Source organism: Artibeus jamaicensis, unplaced genomic scaffold, assembly GCF_021234435.1.
Source record: "Artibeus jamaicensis isolate MK-2021 breed Jamaican fruit bat unplaced genomic scaffold, CSHL_Jam_final contig_793, whole genome shotgun sequence".
Lineage (NCBI taxonomy): Eukaryota > Metazoa > Chordata > Mammalia > Chiroptera > Phyllostomidae > Artibeus > Artibeus jamaicensis.
Genome location: NW_026521975.1, coordinates 8561172 through 8576529, shown reverse-complemented (window position 1 = coordinate 8576529; position 15358 = coordinate 8561172). Strand labels below are relative to the sequence as shown.

Here is a 15358-nt window from a genome sequence, read left to right as displayed (position 1 = left end):
GGGTTCTTTGTATGCTATCTATTGCTTGATCCTTACTGCCTGACAATAATTAATGAACTTTACCTGTATTCTCGTGCTAATTGAACCCAATACAAGCCTGTCTAGGTAAGGGTCAGCACGCTCTCCCCTTGAGGGAGTGGCCATGCCGTCCCTTTTCCTCCACAGGACTCAGTAGTCCGTGTGAATTTGTCTCGTCTCATCTGTGATGCCACAGACACTGTGGGTGGTGTCCGCATCAGGACCGAATCTAATCCTGTCACTCCCTGGGGGCCCTGAGGCCCCTGATGGCTATAGGGTTTCCAACAGGAAAGCAACCTGTCTCCCTTCCAATACCACTGTGTTTTGACCGTATAATCCTTAAGCCTAGATATTTTTTGTCTGTAAAATATGTTTAAAATATCCTTGCCATTCCTGTCTCAAAGAGGTTTGGGATTCACTTGATACAATGTGAGTGGCAGTGCTTCCTAAATGGGGAAAAATAAACAGCCTCTGACAGCTGCGTGGGGATCTGATGTCCGGTGAGTCCTTCTGCACGGCAGGTGGCCTTCAGTGAAGGGGCCTCGCTGAATTGAACTCAGACACACACGCTGTGCAGGGAACAGACACAAATACGTTTCCCTCTATTTTTCTTAATCCTGTATTCTTTGTTGTTCCCCTTTACATGGGGGTGAAGGTACAAGAAATCTCACTTTCCTGTTAACCATGCAAATACCACAGTAAACGGCAATGGACACAGGGCCTGCCCGGGAGAGAGCGGAGTGGGGAGGCCTGTGGCAAACTGCAGCGTGGCTCTGCTGGAGCGGAGGCTGCTGTTCCCCCTGCCCATCGTGCCACGTGGCAAATGCACGTCTTATGGACCACCTGCATACTGGATTTTTATACAAAATCTTCCTATTTTTAAATGTTGGCAACAAAGAAAAACTGTTTCTAAGCATTAAGTGAACTAAATAAAACACATGTGTGGATCCAGCTTCTCTAAGTTTCTATTGTTCTCAAAACTCCGCATGCTGTCAGTTAGGGAAACCAAGGCACAGAGGCCTGAAGCGACCCAGGTGAGGTTCCAGAATCTGAAAGCTGCAGTGCCCTGTCTGCAGTTCCGTGAGGGGTGGTGGAACTTAATGTCTCACCAGAAAAAACATGTATTTGTGTTTCTGTGTACGTACATGCATGTCTGTGTGCCCGTGGTGTCGGTCTGCCTGTGTTCTGGGAGAGATGTGTGTGCCGGTGTCTGTGGACGATGCTCCTGTGAGGTGGCATCGAGGGCTGCTGGCAAACAGGCCTTTCCTTCTTTGAAAATCTGCTTCTTGGTAATACCCCTATTGGGGTATGCGGCTGGGTTACAAATGGTTTCTTTCTTTTTGAAGAGGTGCTTGAATGCATTTCTTTTCTCCTAATAGTTAGGGGGTGCTTTCAGTTTCTCTTTGTAATTTAGGAGGACCCGAAGGTTACTGAGTTCCAGATCAGCCAAACAGGGTCCTTGAAGCTAAAAATGTACTTCAAAGCAACTTGTCAACTCCCCAGTTTGACAGAGGGGCCCAGAGAGGCAGAGGAGGCGGGAGGGCAGGCTGGAGAGACACAGGAAGCTGAGCAGAGGGTGGGGGGACTGCTGGGCTCTGGGTCTGGCGTCCGTACTGAGCCCTCCAGGGGCTGTGGGCAGGCCACCTCTCTCTCAGAGGCTTCGTTTCCACCTATGAATCGATAGGTCACACTATCTCCCAGCCACCCACAGGGCCCACCGCCTGTCTACTGAGGCATGGAGGGGCCGCTTCCCCTCCACACCTTCCTGTGGGGCTGCAGGCTCATTATCAGGCAGCAGTGTCTGCAGCTCCTGCCCCTCCGGCCTCACAAGGGCACCGGGAAATGGGGGAAACATCTCTCTGCCTGTTAGATCTTCTATGAGGGTTTGTAAAATAAACTCAATTACATTAAGGCCCAGCTCAGAGCATTTTCCAGCCTCTTCCTCCCACAAAAGCACCCCACATTGCAAGCTCAGAAAGTTTTTCTACTTTGGAAACACATCAAGCTACTTCAGATCTCCAGGCCTTTGCCCCTGGCGTCCAGCCAGTCCCTCCCCACTGAGAGGCCGCTCCCCTGCAGAGCTTTTGGTCAGTGCATCTTGAGGCTCCCACAGCAGCTGACACCCCCCCAACCCCAGACCCTCCCGACCGAGAACACCTCGAGGGCTGGGCAGTGGGAGCACTCATGAGCACCTGCATGGCCCCTGGCACTTTCTCTCACGCGTGGTTCTGGCCCACCTGTCCTTTACCTGGATTTGGATCTCATCGGAGAGTTCTTCGGCGAGGCCGTGCAGCTGCCCAGCTTTGGGGTCCAGAGCCTTGACTACCACCCTCAGCCCCGTCCGGCCTTTTACCCGACCGTGCACGGTCATGGCAAAGTTGTACTGCGACGGGAGCCGAAGTGACGCCTGGGACAGACACCAAATATGTTTTCAGGAAGAGCCATGGGGCCCCAGAACCCCCAAAAGGGCAGTCAGTCAGAAGCTCCAGACTGTTCCCAAAGGCTGCTGCCTTCCTGCTCTGGTCAGGGCTGGTTAACCCCAAAGTGTGCAGACTGCATCACCCCAGAATGAGCACAGAACGCCCCACGCCATTTCACTGTGTTCTCAGGTGAATGCAAAAAAGGGCTGGGCCCATCCACCACGGCCAGCATTTTTACAGCAGCACTCCTCAGAGCCTTCAGTGTGTAGAAGTGGTTATGAATCAAGAGGGATGCTAGACTTAGAAGTGTTTCCCTGCAGAGCTCCTATGTTATGGGATATCTGTGAATAGATCATTCTGCCCATGTACTACCAGGAGTCTGGGGAAGCCCCCTGGCCCTGGGAACAGGACCCTGGCCCCACTGGGTTGGCTGGGGAAGGCATTCGCCATCCCCAGCCAACCCAGTGGGGCCAGGCTTGTCTATACCAGACAAGCTTGCAGCAGCCTCTAGGAAACTCCGCCCCTGTGACTGGCCCCTCCCCTTCACAACCACTCTCCCCTCACTACCCGTGCGTGAGGGAAGGAGGCATATGACAGAACCGCCTCCCGCTCAGGTCCTGTGTGCCCACGGCCTACCTGGGGTGACGGCCTGGAGTCACCAGGCCTGGCACCCAGTCCCTTCTCCCTACTGGCTTGTGGGGCAATCCTAAGTGTGTCCCTTCCCATATATAAGCTCCAGTTGACATGAAGAAAAGTTTAAGTAAGTCATTTCCAACACGCTCCAGCTCTGAGGTCTGAGGAAGGGCAGGGGTCCACCCAGTGGAGGTCAGGCTAAGGGAGGGGAGTTTGGCCTCTGCCATAAACCAGGAGAAAGCCCGAGGTCTGCGAGGCATCATCTCAAAAAGGGACTAGAAGTTACAGGTCAGGGACCCTCTGGAACTCCTGTGACTTCCCCACAAAGTTGTCATTTCCCCTACCCTCTGTTTGGTAGGTTATCTATGACCGACTCTGTGGTGGTTAGCAAGAATGTGCTTTAGAGAAAAAGGGCTGGGGACAGTCTTTTAGCACCACAAAAAGAATCGCTGGGAGGCCACTATACCCAGATGCAAGGACTCAGAGGAAGGACAAAGGGGGACAGGGAGTGGTGGCAGTGTCTGGGAGGAGTCCCTGTGAGCCTTGAGAGAAAGCAGAAAGAACTTAGGACTGGCCTGGTGTGAAGATGCAGACCTAGTGTGCGGAGAGTTGGGGGAACCCTCTCCACCCCGGACTCTGGCCTGGGATGGAGGGTGGGAGGCTCTGGGCAGGTGGTTACCTCGTGGTGCCGCCCCCGGATGTCCAGGATATCCCGCTTGGTGACTGACCAGTGGAAGGTCAAGCCTGGCACAGCATTACCGAAGGAGAAAGGGTTCTGGTTGTTGGTGATTCCAGTGATGTACACGGGCATCTGTGGGGGGAAAGCCAGGCACATGACTAGCAGAGTCCAGCTGACAGGAGTGTCCCCTGAAGCCTTGGGGCTCCGCCAGCTCCCTCCCCACTGCCTGGGGACTTTGGTGTCTCCTTTGAGCCACCTGAGCTGCATCCACTCTGCCCTCACCAGAGACAGGTACGGCACAGGATCAGGAAGATGTGATACAAAAGCAAATGATGGCGCCAAAGGCAGAACTAGGCCCTCTCCACCCTGTCCCTCTTGGGCCGTGGGCTGTGTTTCACTTTGGCTGAACGGCCCCATTCCTGAAATGGCTCCCTCAAGCTCTAGGACAAATGCAGCCCCAGCAGCACAGCACACTCTGCCCACAGTTGCTGCCTGGGCTCCTTTTCTCAGTCCAATGGGGCCCCTGCTTACATGGATGGGTACAGGTGGGGTCGCAGCCTCCTCCAGCCTGTACTCACTGAGTGTCTATGGGGGGCCACATGTGGGGGCCATGCAGCAAAAGGCAGTAACAGACTCTGAGCCAGGCTGCTGAGCCAGTTCCCAGCTCCATCATTTACTAGCTGTGTGACTTTGGGCAGAGCTTTAAGCTGTCCGTGTGTTCACTTCCTGGTCTATCACATGGGGATGACACTGGTGGCAACCTCACAGGGTTGTGATAAACACCAAATGAACTAATACACAGAAAGCACTTAGTACTGAGTACACGCTATACAGTTGTTAGCTCCTACGTGTGGGAAGGTCAGACATTATGTCAGTAAGTGCACCAACGCAGGACTGGAAGGGGATACACGCTGTGGATAAAAGGAGCTTTTCCCTGTGGGAGACAGTACCAGGGAGTGCCCGTGTGGTATGGAGCAGGAAATTCAGGGAAGGCTCCCTTAGGACAGGGTGTCAAACTCATATTCACCGGGGACCACATCCACGGTTGCCCTCAAAGAGCAGAATGTAACTTTAGGACTGTATAAATGTAACTACTCCTTAATAGTTAAGCAAGAGGTCAGTGCTGCCACTGGGTAGAAACATGGCGGATAAAACAAGGTGGAGGGCCGGACTCGGTCCTTGGGCCTTGTGTTTACCACCTGTGCTCTGGGAAGTAGAGCTGAACCCCGTGGGGAAGGAGGGTTATGCAGATAAAGGGGGAGCGGAGAAGTGCTCCAGTGAAAGGTGTAGTGTCCTAGCAGTGGCTCCCCTGACCTCGCCCTGAACCGGAACCTGCTACAGGGCTGCTCAGACAGCACAGACAGGAAGGGCTGGAGAGGAGCCGGCCTCACCTGGGTCCCCGTCCTCATCCGCGTGATGGGGGCTCGGATCCTCACGGCCTGAAGAAGCAGCACCTCCACCTCCACGAGATCCTAGAAAAAGGGCTTCGGAGCTCAGGCTGGCTGGCAGTACGTGAACATGCTAGCAACGGGGCTTTCCAGAAAGGACCCCTCTCAGGAAAAAGGCTTCTGCCGAGGCCTGCTCATTCCTATGGCTAGAAAGCACCCACAGGATGTTGCTCAAGGCTTCTCCTCCAGAGGCAGCCTGGCTTGTGGCTGTCTCTCCCATTCCCCAGGGTGGGGTCAGGGGGAGGGAGGGCAGGTCCCACCCTGGTGCTCCAGGTAGCACTGTAGAGACTTGGGGGCAGTGACTAGAGACTGTTCTTCTCTAGACTGGGATGCCCTCACAGGACAGGTTTCCAGACTCTTCCAACCTCAAATCCAGAGCCTGTTGATCTCTCTGACTAAGCAGAGTAAATGGACTAGTGCGGGAGCCAGGCGGAGACTGATGAGAACGGACCTCATACCTTCCTTCATTCTGAACCCTATATTCCTTTAATCCTGGCCAAAGACTAACTTGAATGGCTTCTTCATCGTCCTGTTGACTTACTCAGAACATAGGCTAATGAGACTCTTAAGCCCTTTTTACATATCCTGATACTGAGCCTATCTCCTGTGTCTTGTGATCTGGGCTATTGCCTGGCACATAGTAGGTCTTCAATAAGCATTTATTCCCTTCCTTTCCCTTTATCCTTTTCAGTGCTCAGTCTTCCTGCCAGTCCTGGTCCACCTCTTGACCTTGGGTGCTGACTCTTAAATGGATAGAACTGGAAACTTATGACCAGAATCATATACCCTTCACATGGAGCTGGTCATACAGCCTCTACATCTTCCAAGGGGCATCAGGGCCTTCTCCCAGCATGTCCCTCCGACTGCCAGAAGGGAGACATCAAGAGAGAGGTGGCCTGGCAAAGTCCAATGACAAAGAATAGCGACGGCCAGGAGGGAAAGGTGGGCTACGTGCCTCTTTGGCCAAATTTCCAGTCAGCTGCCATTTTCAACAACCTGGGTTCCCCAGATGGGAATAATAAGCCAGTTCCTGAAGCCATAATGCCTTCTTTAGAGAGAAAAAAGGGCAGAGCCTCTTTGGTCCTTAATTTTATTCTCGAGGACATCTACCTGAGCCCTGCTGTATGCCGCAGCATAGACTTTTATATCCCCAATGCTTTCTTGTCTTTAGAATAAACTGATAGGCAGAATCAGAGTGCCACCTCCATAATTCAGGACGGTGCAGTTTAACTAGGATACTTGAACAGACACCGAAACTACTGGAGAAAGGTGGAAATAAATGAACTCAACGTCAGCTCACGGTCAGCCCCAGGGAAGCCTCCTTCCCCGGTGACACGTGCACCAGCTCGCTCCCTGGGGCATTCCGTGTCCTTCCTGGGACCCAATTCTGGACAAGGAACAGGATGACTGGGTTCTGAAAAGTTCTTGTCCAGTCATGTTATGCAAAACAAAATGCTCTTAAGCCCAGATGGCCAGCACAGTTGTAACTGTGCCGCAGCCTCCCCCGAGAGGCTTCTGCAGGTCCCTGCAGGCCAAGGGTATCGGGGAGAGTCCGAGCACCCCGAGCCCTTCTCAGGAGGTGGGAACAACCTCCCATCTCCTTTCCAGAGGCCCTAAGAGGTACCTACCGTACCTACCCCCTGGCAAGAAGGGAAATGATCAGATTTAGGGACACCAGCTTCCATGTGCTTGGTGTCAGTCCCACTGACATGGAGCAGGGGTCTCTCCTAGGGGAGGGGACTCCCCTAACTTGGCCTTCCAGCATCATGTTAACCCAGAAAAGCAATCAGGACATGTCCCCAACTTTAGCAAAGAGGCTGGGGAGATAAGCCTAGTGGAGCCAAAGGTATTAATGGATGATTCAGGTTTTCTGTTTCTCCTAGAAATATAAATCCAGGCTGTTGGTATCCAATTATTTATGTTTTTAAGAGCCAAGCCAGCGCACACCTCTGAAAACTCACACTGCAGTTCACGAAGTGTGACGGCGCCGACAGCACCCACTTCTCTTCTCCCAGAACACCCCCAGCCCCGCGTGAGGAGGATGAACAAAAGGAAGGAGAGCTCTGCGGTCGGCCGTCCCGGGTCAGGCCCTAGAACTGCTTTGTAGGGACTGACTCACTCACGGCTTCTGTGGCCCCTCACCTGCAAATGGAGAGTGACAAACGACACAGGTGCTGAAGGCTAAAGGAGGGATCTAAACACTCTGGGCAGTGTCTGCCATCACAGCTGCTACCATCACCGGGCCCTCGAATGTCCCCATGGCAGGGGGCTGGAGACACTGTCCCTTTAAAAACAGCTGCAGAGACTCAATCTGGAAAAGCATCCAGGTGCTCCCATGTTGGCAGGGCCGACCCAGATGACAGGCAGGGGCTGTAGACTCAGAGGGCAGGAGCAAGAATCTCAGAGAGGGGTGGTCCTCAGCAGCAGGGCCCAAAGCCAGTAAATAGGGCTTCCTCCCCTTCACAACTGACCACCCCAGCAGCTGCTGGGGGGAGCAGGATGCCCCATCGCAACAAAGGACTCAGAAGGCAACCATCTCTGTTACCTGAGACACGATGACGAGCTTGCCAGTCTCAGCATCCACGGCCTGAACAACCCCTGACACGGTGCTGTTGCCAACGGCTAGCCCCCGAACCAGCCCAGCACAGTTCACCACTGCCACGCTCTCGTTGGTGATGGAGAAGAGGATGTTGGACTGAGGCTGGGGGCCTCCCTCAGAGGTGATCTGGAGTGGGGATAAACAGCAGTGCCCGTCAGCCCCTATCCTCCTGGCCAGTCTGAGCCTCACCTCTGAGGGCAAGGACATGAACACCCCAGAGCGTTCCAGTTTAGCCTGTCTGATGTCCAAGGCAGATGGACATGCCTGAAGCCAAGGGCAGGGTAGGTGGCTACTACCTTGCAGGTGTCTGGCCATGGAGAGGAGTGGGGCAAGGGTGTAGCCTTTGGCTCCTACCTGTAGCATGGCCCCAATAATCAGCGTCACCTTCCTGGGTATTAGCTTAAATGGGGGGAAGACCTGAGTGTGGAGACAAAAGAGAGAGAGAAGACCATTGCATTCCCAGCTCACGATGCTGGGCATAGTTCACACTTAATATCGCCAGGGAGAGGGGAACACAGTGCACGGACATCGCTCCTCTTGCAGAGGCGCCAGGGAGAGCCTGGGTCTTGTGCCAACTCTGAAGGAGCCTGAGTGGCCTGCAGAGAATCTCATCCTGCCCATAGGCCCAAGAATCTGTGGTTGGGGAGGGCACATTCTACTGTTTGTGAATGTCTCCTGGGAACCATCACAGGTGCACTTCTTCTAGCCCAGACCTGCAGAATCAGGTGGGGCCCTGTGGTTTGGGTCTTTAGACCTCCAAGAGACGCTAGTGCATGTCAGTTTCCAACCCGCTGCCTTTGCTGTTTCCCCAACTGTTTGGAAGGTTGCCTCTTTCACTAAATTTCTCCTGACAATTTGCCTTAGAAGTTCTCTACTCCAATGCCCTGAAAACTTTTCAGAAAGTGGGCCCAAGGGTAGAGATGAGGATGCCCAGTGTCTGTAGTAGGGCAAAGCCCCACACCTTCCTCTTGCACCCCTTAATCCCAGCCTAGCAAGTGAGAGAGAAAGTGCCAGTCTGCCAAGGGGATGCTTTGTGCCTGAAGATTAGTCTCTTAGAGCTGTGCTATTTACAGGCAGAAACAAATTCTGCTTTACCAGGAGACAGGTGCAGCTCCATGTAGTGATATAATTCACATCCTTCAGAACACAGATTTATTAACACAAAGCCTGCCAGCCTAGGTGTGGCTGAGACGCTCGGAGGACGCCGGCAGGAGCCGGACAGTTTAGTGCTGCTGCTGAGGAGGAAGCTCAATACCTCTTGTCCCCTTGTGACTGTGTGGCTCTGGTCAAAGCTCATAGCATGAGAAAGCGCCAAGTCACTTGTTGAGATGATGCTGGGGGACCCCAGAGCTTCCATATCCAGGAATTACTCATTCCAGGTGCTCCCATTCCAAAAACTCACCCCTTCTAGGGGCCTGTTCTGAAGTTCAGACTGACTTTCATGAAGAGCTTCCACACATGGACCCACAACTGTGCAGCTTTTGCCCATCCGTTACTTTCTGGAACTTCCACAGTTTAAAGACTGTCCTGCTATGACCCTGCCAACTGAGAAGCTTCCCTTCTCTGAGCCAAATCAGTGCCCTTCATGATCCAGAGGGAGATTAAAGTAACTCAGCCCCACTTCTCTGGGGCTGACCCCAGATCCTGTGCCTGGTGGTCAGAGCACACAGCTGGGCACAGATTCTAAAAATGCCTCTTCACAGTGGCTTCCTGGACTTCCCTTGAAATTTCCAGCCTATCACAAAAAAGACATATTCCCCTACCCACCCGTGTGTCCCACAGTGGCCGGGCTCATCCCATGTGGCGTGAAGAGAAACAGCTTTACCTCGATCTGTTGTGGGGCTGAGGTGATGGTCTGGCCGGCTTTATTGGTCACAAGTGCAGTGAGACTGGTCTGGCCAATGGCCACACCGTGGACGCGGAACGTGGCGGTGTAGTTGTCGAGGGCCTCGTCAAGGGAGCTGGAACAGAGGGAAGGGCTGGCACTTTTCCCCGCAGAGAGACCTGTCTGCACTGACCCCAAGATGCCCTGTTCTGACCCCTGGGGGACTCACACCAATGAGACAATCTGGGAGGCTGCTTGGAGCTTCAGGTCCATGAAGGCAAAGTATTTGGCCAGGAAAGGTTTCTTGTGAGAGTCCAGCACACGGACATATGCCTTGACTGTCTTCCCAATCTCCACCTACATCGTGGGGACAGACACTCAGGGGGGCCTCTGAATGACCACTTCTACCACCTATGGCAACCTCCAGCTTTCTGAGAAACATCACCAACCTCAAACCCACAGACCTGGAAATGAAGGACAGGTCACCTGGGTTGACCAGTCCCTAATTTCCGACTATTAGCCAACCAACAAATAAAAATCAACTGAGTATTTGCTGTACACAGGGACCTTGGAGATACTTAGATGCATAAATTACACTCCCTACTCTTAAAGAACTAACAATCTAGTTACTCTGATAAGGCGTAGCTTAGAATGGCGGCCAGTATACAGTAGGGGTTCAATAAGTGCAGCATATAATACATACAGTAAGAACTTTAGGAAATGGGAGCCAGAAATGCTTAGTGAAGAAATCAGTCTGGTCAGCGAATTACCAGTGGAAGTGACACCACAGGAGGAATATGAAACTGTAAGAGAACATTGGCTTTTTCAGTTGTCTAAGCTGCTCGAACGCCCCTTTTAATCACCAACGCTTCTCTCCACTCCGGAAAACAGGAAGTGACAGTAACCCTCTATAAATCTGGCTATAGTTACTTTAGGTATGTGAAGTATAAACATTTCCCATTAATATTTTTTAAAAGCCTATATCTATTATGTGTTTACTTGCAAAAGATTTGGCATTAACGAGCATCATTCCTGAGAATCCAAAAACCTAAATAGTGGGGAGAAAAAATCATGTTCAGCAAGGTGTGCACCTGGCTGGTTAGTACCTACACCAGCTAGAGGACAGAAATTCCCAAGTCAGGGATGATAACGGAGTCAACTCCAAGTGGGATTCAGAGCCAAACTTTATAGATGTCAACTGGGCTAAAGAAACAACCTCAGAAGTTATTCTGTATCATGTCCACAGAACAGCAGAGATAAGACACAGAACTGCAAGCTTGCTGCAACTCAAGAGCAGGGTGAGGGACTGCAGAAACCATGGGGAAAAAGCAAAGAACATGAGAAAAATATCTCCCACAGCCATGGCATTTTCCTGGTTTTTGTGAATCAGCAGAGAGGGAGCCACATGAGGAAGTTGACACTGACCTTGTCTACCACTCGGACGTACAGCTCCTGAATGTCTGAGACATAAACAACAGCCTTTGCTGGGGCTGGGAAGGCGAGGCACAAGTCGTGGATCATGATGGTTGACGTGCCTGGGAGCAAAGGGTGGACCTGCAGGGTTGAAGATGGGCTGCTCAGTTACAGCTGCTCACAGCAGCAACACACCCACCATGGAACGCCACTTCCCAGAGACCTCTGGGGCAGAGGTCAACATTAGTGAACAAGAAACATCCTAACCCAAATGTTTTTGCCCTGCCCACCTCTCATCATGAGCCCCCAAGGCCAGCCAGGGGATGAGCTTGAAATGTAAAATGTCAGTGCTGGGATGGATCTCAGAAAGCATTTGTTTCCTTTGTCCATTTTACAAAGAAAACGAAAGCTGCTCAAAGTGGGGCAATCAGTGGCCTCGGGGCACGTAGCCATATTTCCCATCTGGGCAACCTGCCACTGCGGCTCCAGTAATAGAAAAGCATCTGGCAAGTCAGGGGCTGGAGGGCACGAGACAGCAGCTTCTCACTCACAAGTCTCACCTGAACTCACAGCATCACAGAACCTGGGAACAGACCGTGGAGGCCTCTGTGCTCTTAAGTGTAAGTTCTTTGAGTTTCACTCATCTCTACATTCATTTCTAGAACAGCTCTGTTCGAAGCAGAGACCTCCTAAAATGTTCTGAGTAAGTGACCTCATCTGAGCTACTGTTTCCCAGCCTTTCACTGCCAAAGACCACCTCCTTGTTAAATCTTCTCTCTCTACCCACTTTCATGGATCCCATCTGAAAGAACCTCTCCCCAAACTATATCCAATCATTCTCTCATGCTACAGGTAGATTTTGAGCAACTCGTCATACTGCCTATGTGTATATTTCAGTGACGCAGTGTGGAGGCTGGACAAGTACAGGTAAGTCTTGGAGCTAGTGGTGAACCCTGTGGGGTGCATGCCTCCCATCCCTGTCTGGCTCTGGCTCTGGCTCTGAGATCTGATACTCTTTTGGGGGCTGTCTTCACCCCTGCTGTAGCCTCAGGGCTGAGCCTAACCTGTGGTACTGACTACCCCCAATAAACTTGTCTTGATTAGATCAATAGGCAGGGGCAGAGTTGAGTCATACAGTTAAAAAAAGAAACCTGGTGCTTCAGTCTGCTTATTTAGCTTTACTTTTAGCTTTGTTAAGACCCGGAAATTCTGGGGGGAAAGTCTGCAAACCCAGTGTAACCTCATCTATTTGGTAATGGCTGTTTCTGGTCCAACTCCTTCAATGTACATATGGGGAAACTGAGGCTCACACAGGCTGATGGCACAGCCCGAAGGGGCAGCACTGGGAGGCAACACAGGTGCCAAAGTGCCCTGTGTAGGGCTCCTTCTGCTCTACTCTTCCACTTCCCGAGCCAGTGTGTCCAGGGCCTAGAATGGAACTGGGAGCAAGACAGGGAGTGGGGTATAAAATCTGAGCCATCACCAGGCCAAGGAAGGGGTCTGGGAGCACTAGGTCTCCTTTTTCACAGAGCACAACTCATCCTGGTTTATTATATTTCCCCAGAGAGAAACAAAAGCTTTCTTTGAGAATATAATGCAAGAAGCTGATGCAATCCTGAAAAAGTTACTGCCAGCAATAGCTGGCATACTTCACAATGTGGAGAAATTACACATAGTACCAACTGCTGATGGAAGGCTTTTTCTTCTTCATTTTTTTCCTCCTTCAAAAGGACAGTTTTGTACATTTTAAACAAAGACAAAGTTGTGGTTGGGAAATCCATTCCTCTTCCACTTGATTTCACAGAGGTGGGATGTCAAGCCACCTTCTAGGTGACATGAGAGAAAGACAGTGTCATGCTGCCGTTCATGGAGAGGCTGTGTGGTATCCTGCTCTGTGGGCTTGAACACGTCAGCTCACTTCATGCCCACATGACACTGATTTAAAGAAACCACTTTGGGGAAGTAAGAGGACTTGCCAGCTAGCTGGTGGCACAGTGGGGACCTTTCTCTAGTCACTCTAGACTGTGCGCGTTTGTTATACCACCCTGCTTCTCCAGGTGCTTCAGACCCCCCTTGCCGCCTGATTGACATAAAGGAGGTGTGTGAAGGAGAGGAGGCAGGGGAAATCCATGCCTGGAATGAATTCTAATTTCTAAGTGTTGAGAATTTCAGCAAGTACTAGCCAAGGGGAAAGTCCTGTCGTCTCTTCAGAGGTGATGAATGCATTACTGCTCATTAAGATTCTGCAAGTGGACCCAGAGGCAGCTTTGTTCATGAGTGGGCTAAACTGTGATGTCCACTTGTGCCCACCGGGCACTGAGGTCCTGCTTACACAATCTCAGCTCCTTCTTTCCTTTGGCCCCATCATGCTTTACACTTGTCCTTTCCCAGGCATCTGCAGAAGAGCAAGGATCCTACAAATTTCTGAATACCACTGGGGCCAACAGCTCTTATTTCCCACAGTGTGGCCATCAATACCATGTGGTGGGCCAAGTAGTGCCAAGCAAGAGTGTTGGGGTCTGGGCCCCAAGTAGATGCCCTCAGGGCTCATGGAGATGACCAGGATCACACGAGTATCACAGGCACTGAGGGGGTCCTGGCTTAGACACAGGATGAGACTTTATCCAGGGATTCTGGCCAGCTCTGAAACCTCCCACAGGGTCAGGGCTGAGGACATGCACTTCTGTCTACAGGTCATTCTCAGAAGAAAAGCAGGACACACCCAAGTCCAAGCCCTGAAGCTGCCATCTACTGCCAGCTTCATCTCAAGTACCCTCCTTCGATATACAATATCGTCATAATGGGGTACGTGGCACAGGACTAAGGAGATGGGGGAACCACTGCAGCTCTTGAGTGCTGTGCCTTCATCTCACTTGTCTGCACTGAGTCCTCAGTGCTGGGACCAGACCCTGACACATGATGGGCCCGATATTTGCCTTAATAAAGGTGTGAAGTGCTCAGCCCACAGCAGGGTGCTTCCCTTGCTCTTACAATCCGTGGGTTCTCCTTGGAGGCCTTATTTTGGAATGTAAAGAATTGCTGGGAAGAAAGAAAACCTAAGTTTAAATCAGGTAATCATTCCAGTGTGCTAGCCAGCCAAAAATGAAATAAAGGCCCCTTGCAGAGTTTCGGGAGCTGTGTGAGCAAAATGGAGCCCAGTCCAGCGTGACCCCTGGAGGACTGTGTGGGCGTTGGAGCTTCCACAGTGGCACTGGCACGAGCTCCACAGCTCCTGCCACAGACACTCAGAAGCCAAAACACACCCAGGAGCCATTTCTGCATCCCAAATGTGTGTCAACAGGGAAAGAAAGCAGCTTTTGCTATGACCAACTAAAGAACTGTTGTGGGCTTTGTCTCTGTGTTTAAGGGAAATGAGAATGCTACTAATTAACAGCTGGAAAATGCCAAAGACATGCAAATGTCCTTCAGAAATAGCCATTTGAGAACAACTGCTAGGACCTATTGCAGATAGTCAACACTCCACGAAAACTTCATCTGCTGGTTACAGAAGAGGCAAAGGAAACCAGAACCTGATTTGTACCTAGAGCTGCAATGGTCTCTGCGATTTGTACCTAGAGGTTGAAGATGATGGGCAGCAGAGACCCTAGTGGTGAAAGTGTCCCCTTCTTGGGCCAAAGTAATCCTTGTGGGGCCTGGCACATGGGGTGCTGCTGGTACTCCCACAGTGCTAGACTGGTCCTGGGGCTCCTGCCTGCAGTGGGCACTCTGTACCACTTGAGAGAGCCATGCAAGAGATGAGACCATGAGCAGAGGCCAATCCACAACTTGAAGACAGAACTGCTTGAGCTCTATTGGAATCATCTGTAAAATGGGAACATCAACTCTTGTCATGACTACGAGACTCCTAGAATCTGTTGCTGAGAGGCCCTGTACAGGGCGGGGGGGGGTCAAACTCATTTTCACTGGGGGCCACATCAGCCTCACAGTTGCCTTCAAAGGGCTAGATATAATTTCAACTCTCTAACAGTTAGGGAGTAGTTACATTTATACAGTCCTGAAATTATTTCGGCCCTTTGAAGGCAACCTTGAGGCTGATGTGGCCCCTGATGAAAAGAGTCTGACAGCCCCCGTGTAGGGTAACCCTAGAACTGCAGCGCTGTAGAACTGAACAGGGGTTCATAGCTCTCCTGCAGAAGTTTCGCTCTGATGCTGGAACCCCATGTTGTGTCTTTCAGACAAGCATCCCAGTTTCTGTTCGAATATACCTCCAGAGGCAGATGTTCACTGCCTACAGAGGCAACCTAGTCCACCATGGACTCTTAGATGCTTTCCTTCTTGGAGGAAATGTCTCTCTCTGGTCAC

The 15358-nt window shown here is 51.6% G+C and overlaps 1 protein-coding gene across 1 annotated transcript in view; it reads right to left on the bottom strand.

Moving 5' to 3' along the window:
- The window catches only part of NUP210 (nucleoporin 210), a 118906-nt gene that overhangs the window by 24359 nt on the left and 79189 nt on the right, over positions 1 to 15358 (bottom strand). Inside the window, exons 21-28 of the mRNA XM_037167396.2 lie at positions 11048 to 11176; positions 9852 to 9979; positions 9623 to 9758; positions 8152 to 8214; positions 7744 to 7923; positions 5142 to 5222; positions 3751 to 3882; positions 2267 to 2425 (exon numbers count right to left, since the gene is read on the bottom strand). Coding sequence (XP_037023291.2) covers positions 2267 to 2425; positions 3751 to 3882; positions 5142 to 5222; positions 7744 to 7923; positions 8152 to 8214; positions 9623 to 9758; positions 9852 to 9979; positions 11048 to 11176 — 1008 coding nt within the window. The remainder of the gene's footprint in view (positions 1 to 2266; positions 2426 to 3750; positions 3883 to 5141; positions 5223 to 7743; positions 7924 to 8151; positions 8215 to 9622; positions 9759 to 9851; positions 9980 to 11047; positions 11177 to 15358) is intronic.